This window comes from Helianthus annuus, chromosome 7 (genome assembly GCF_002127325.2).
Source record: "Helianthus annuus cultivar XRQ/B chromosome 7, HanXRQr2.0-SUNRISE, whole genome shotgun sequence".
Lineage (NCBI taxonomy): Eukaryota > Viridiplantae > Streptophyta > Magnoliopsida > Asterales > Asteraceae > Helianthus > Helianthus annuus.
In genome coordinates, this window is record NC_035439.2 from 75131679 (window position 1) to 75135530 (window position 3852).

The 3852-nt window shown below is 41.8% G+C and overlaps 1 protein-coding gene across 1 annotated transcript; it reads left to right on the forward strand.

Annotated features, from left to right (window-relative positions):
- Positions 1-263: 263 nt before the first annotated feature.
- LOC110944133 lies at positions 264-1787 on the forward strand. The gene has a single exon (XM_022185847.1). It carries the CDS (start codon positions 264-266, stop codon positions 1785-1787), a length of 1524 nt encoding a protein of 507 aa, XP_022041539.1.
- Positions 1788-3852: the final 2065 nt, after the last annotated feature.

The window sequence follows — 3852 nt, forward strand, 5'->3', positions numbered from 1 at the left end:
GGGAGTTGATCAAAGCGTTCTATGATGGGCGACTTCCTGATGATATAAGAGATCTTATCGCCATCAGTAATGGTATGTTTCTCACAAACACTGAAGCTGCAGATTGGGCATACTTGGAAAGACAGAGTGCCACTTCTAAAAGACAGGCACAGTCTAGCAGAAGGGCAAGATCAGCATAAGCAAGAGCAATTGATTATGAAGCTGAAGAACGGGTTGAGAAACTGAAAAACCAGAATCTGCTATTAGAGTGACAAGTGGCTCAAATGAAGTTGGGAAAGGTAGCCGAAGTTAGGGCAGCTAATGCATTCGCGGTGTGTACAGATTGTGGCGAGTTAGGACACCAGGTTGGAGAGTGTCTCGCAAGGATGGGTTCGAATGAAGAGGTGAATCAAGTATTCGGCGAACGAAAGCAATATGATATGAAACCGAATACATATCATCCAGGTTTTCGAAATCACCCGAATTTTAGTTATGGAAATACTGCTAATCAAATGAACCCTAATTTTCAGGTACCCATGCAAGGAGGCCAACAGTATCAGAGCCGTCAAGGTAATTACTCACAAGGAAATTACCAAAATCAGGGCCAATATAATCAGGGTAATCAGCAAGGGAACTCTTCAAGTAGTGGTGGAACAAATGATGAAAAATTGGATGCTATTATGAAGTTTATGAAGGACATCCAAAAGGATAATGAAGTTCGAGACAAAACTTCCGAAGCAATGCAGAAGCAGCTGGGGCAGTTAGCAGAGGATCTAGCCCAGCTGAGAAGAGATCCAGGTAAGTTGCCGAGCACTACCACAGTTAACCCAGCACATCAATCATCTAGCTCAACGAATGGAAGAAACGTGCACATCAACGCGGTAAGTACTCTTCCAACTTTTGAAACTGGTAGTGTTGAAGTAACTCCGCCATCACAAGTAGTTGAGAAGGTGGTGGAGGATGTTGGTAATGGATCAGACTCTCAACGTGATCGGGACCCACCAAGGGATAAAAGGTGGGAGAATTTTAAACAAGTTAAAATTAATCTACCCTTACTCGATGCGATTAAAGAGAATCCTGATCAGGTTGAGTGTTTGAAAGAGTTAAGTACCCAAAAACGACTTCACAAGTTTCCTAAAAAACTTGATTTGACTTCAAATATGAATGCCGTTTTGTTGGGTACCCTTCCCCCGAAACTCCAAGATCCAGGAGCACCCATTATTTCAGTGCAAGTGGGTGAATTTAAAATAGAAAGGGCGCTATTGGATCTTGGAGCGTGTGTTAGTATTCTACCAGGGAGTCTGTATGACCAATATGATTTTGGTCCATTACAAAAAGTCAATACCACCGTGGTGTTGGCTGATCAGACTCCCATGTGTCCGAGGGGGATTGTAAGGGATGTAAATATGAAGGTAGAAGAGTGTTACTACCCAGTTGGATTCTTAGTGCTTGATTGTGCCACAAGTTCAAAGAACACGCACCCTCCAGTCATTTTGGGTAGACCGTTCTTAGCGACTGCTCATGCCATTATCAATTGTGTTGATGGAACGGTAAGTATGAGGTTTGGTGACCATGAATTGCGGTTACATGTGTTTTCAGATGCGACTAATCATTCCATTTCAGGTGAACACTCAAAAGCTGAAAGTGGTGAAGAGAATATCTCTCTTGCAGAGGAGATTCAAACAAAATATGAGTGCTTTTTGGTTGATAGGTTTGAAGTGGCAGGGAGCAAAGCAGTAAGGAAAAAGGAAAGTGTCGCTCATGAGGAGTTTAAAACGGCCATTTTATGCTTTCTGGCCATTTCATGAACTGAGGTTTCCACCTCATACGACCTGACCTATCAGGTCGTGTGGTCTGGTCAATACTTATAAACTTAAGATTTTAATCCACCAAGCTAGCCTATCTCATACATTCGACACGACATAGACTGATGACGCAGGCGATAGACATTATGCATCAACATTTTCAAAAGTTTCAAGTTTTTCAAATTTTTGGACTTAAAATGGATTGATTTGGTGTGTTTAATCATTAGGTTGTTGTTAATCAGTGATTAGGGAGTCATTTTGGACATTTTGATGCAAAGAAACATGGTTTGTTTAGTCGCTTTTGAGTGATTAGAGGGTTTTAGCTCGTGTTAAATTCCGGAGTCACCATGCAGGGAATCACCCTAGACAAATCATGGAATCTTCGAGTATACCCAGTGATGTCAGCACCTACCATAGTCAAGTGCCAGAACTCCGTCTCCAACCATTGGAGTTCGGCACGAGAGCAGTACTTCTCACTCATCTTCTCTTTCAGTTCATCCCAAGTCATGCCATACACGGCATCATCACCCAGCGTTTAAACTTGCAAATTCCACCATGTCAGTGCTTCATCGACAAACAGCCCAGTAGCAAAAGTGACTTGTTGATCCGCGGTACACTTGCTCATGCGGATAGTGGCTTCAGTCTTTTCCGTCCAACGCACAAACGCTACTGCTCCTCTAGTGCCATCGTAGTTCATTGGTTTGCAGTCGAGGAACTTCTTGAAGGTGCAGCCTGTAGTTGACCCAACCAACTCACATGTGAGCAATCGAAGAAATAATGAAACAAGGACCGTTCATAAATTTTTCCATGCTTAGCAAATTGTCTTAAGGTTATCTTGGGCTGCGTTTCCTCCAGACGAATCTCCATTCTCGTTGCGCCTAGCATTGCTTGGTCCTCCACTGTCTTGAGTACGGTTCGCCTTGTACTGGGCGATAGCCGCAGAGATCCTTTCTTCCAGTAGGGCGTTCAGCTCTTCAGCATTTCTTGGTAGTGGGGGAGGAGGAGGTTGATCACGAGCGTTCACAGCTTTCCTGGGTGCCATGTTTTGACAGAACATAACACAACAGGGTTAGACATTCGTTTGATATCATCATAATAGTAGTATATATATACGCAGGCATATACCACATAAATGACATCAAGCAATTATTACTCTAGCAGAGTATTTAGTAGGCTGAAAGGGGTATTCACGTTTGACCTTTATTTTTCACCGGGGGAATCTATACACGACGAGACTTGCTGTGGTTTCTGTGCACTGAATTCCATAATTATGTATGCATCCATAATTACGTAACCCCTTGCACAGTCCGCACAATTCGTTTCATCCTCGTATTTCTTCCTTCAGTTAGGCCATTGTTTTCAGGTAAAGTCATGTACACTAGTGGTATTCTACATCTAGTACATGTATATGCTAATTATCACACATAATTGCAAGTAATTTCTCAGTTAAAGACAAGTGCTACTCCTGTGCACCCTAAGTCTCGTAGTGTCTTTTCTAGACTCATGTAAACAGTTTCAGGCAGTGGATGTCGCGGGAAGTTTTATGCAATGAAAACTCTTTGAAAAAACATTTTCGTGAAAGGATCCTAGAGATTGTAGACTAAACTCGAGAAGGAATCCTGGTTCACTACAATCGCAGCTCTGATACCAATCTGTCACACCCCTTTCTGCGGCGGAAGCACGAGGTGTGATCATGAAAGATTCTCATTGCATACGAAAGGTGAACATACTACATAACTTCAAATACCATACATTTCATAATTTGAAAACATGAGTTAGCGTTTACATCGCGTGCTAGCATAAAACATTGTCTTAAAAGTTTACAACTTTATTTAAACATAACATAGACAACATCCACAAGCATGAGTTGGACCGCACGCACATCCACTTCTAGTTACCTGAAATACATGTGAGTTTTGAAAAAACGTCAACATAATGTTGGTGTGAATTCATGCAGTGACTGTTTTGAATGTTTAAATACTTGAATGAAAACATAGTATGTAACTTGTCAAATGTATGAATGTTTGAATGTACATGTAAAACGTATCTGTCACTCCGTACTATGACT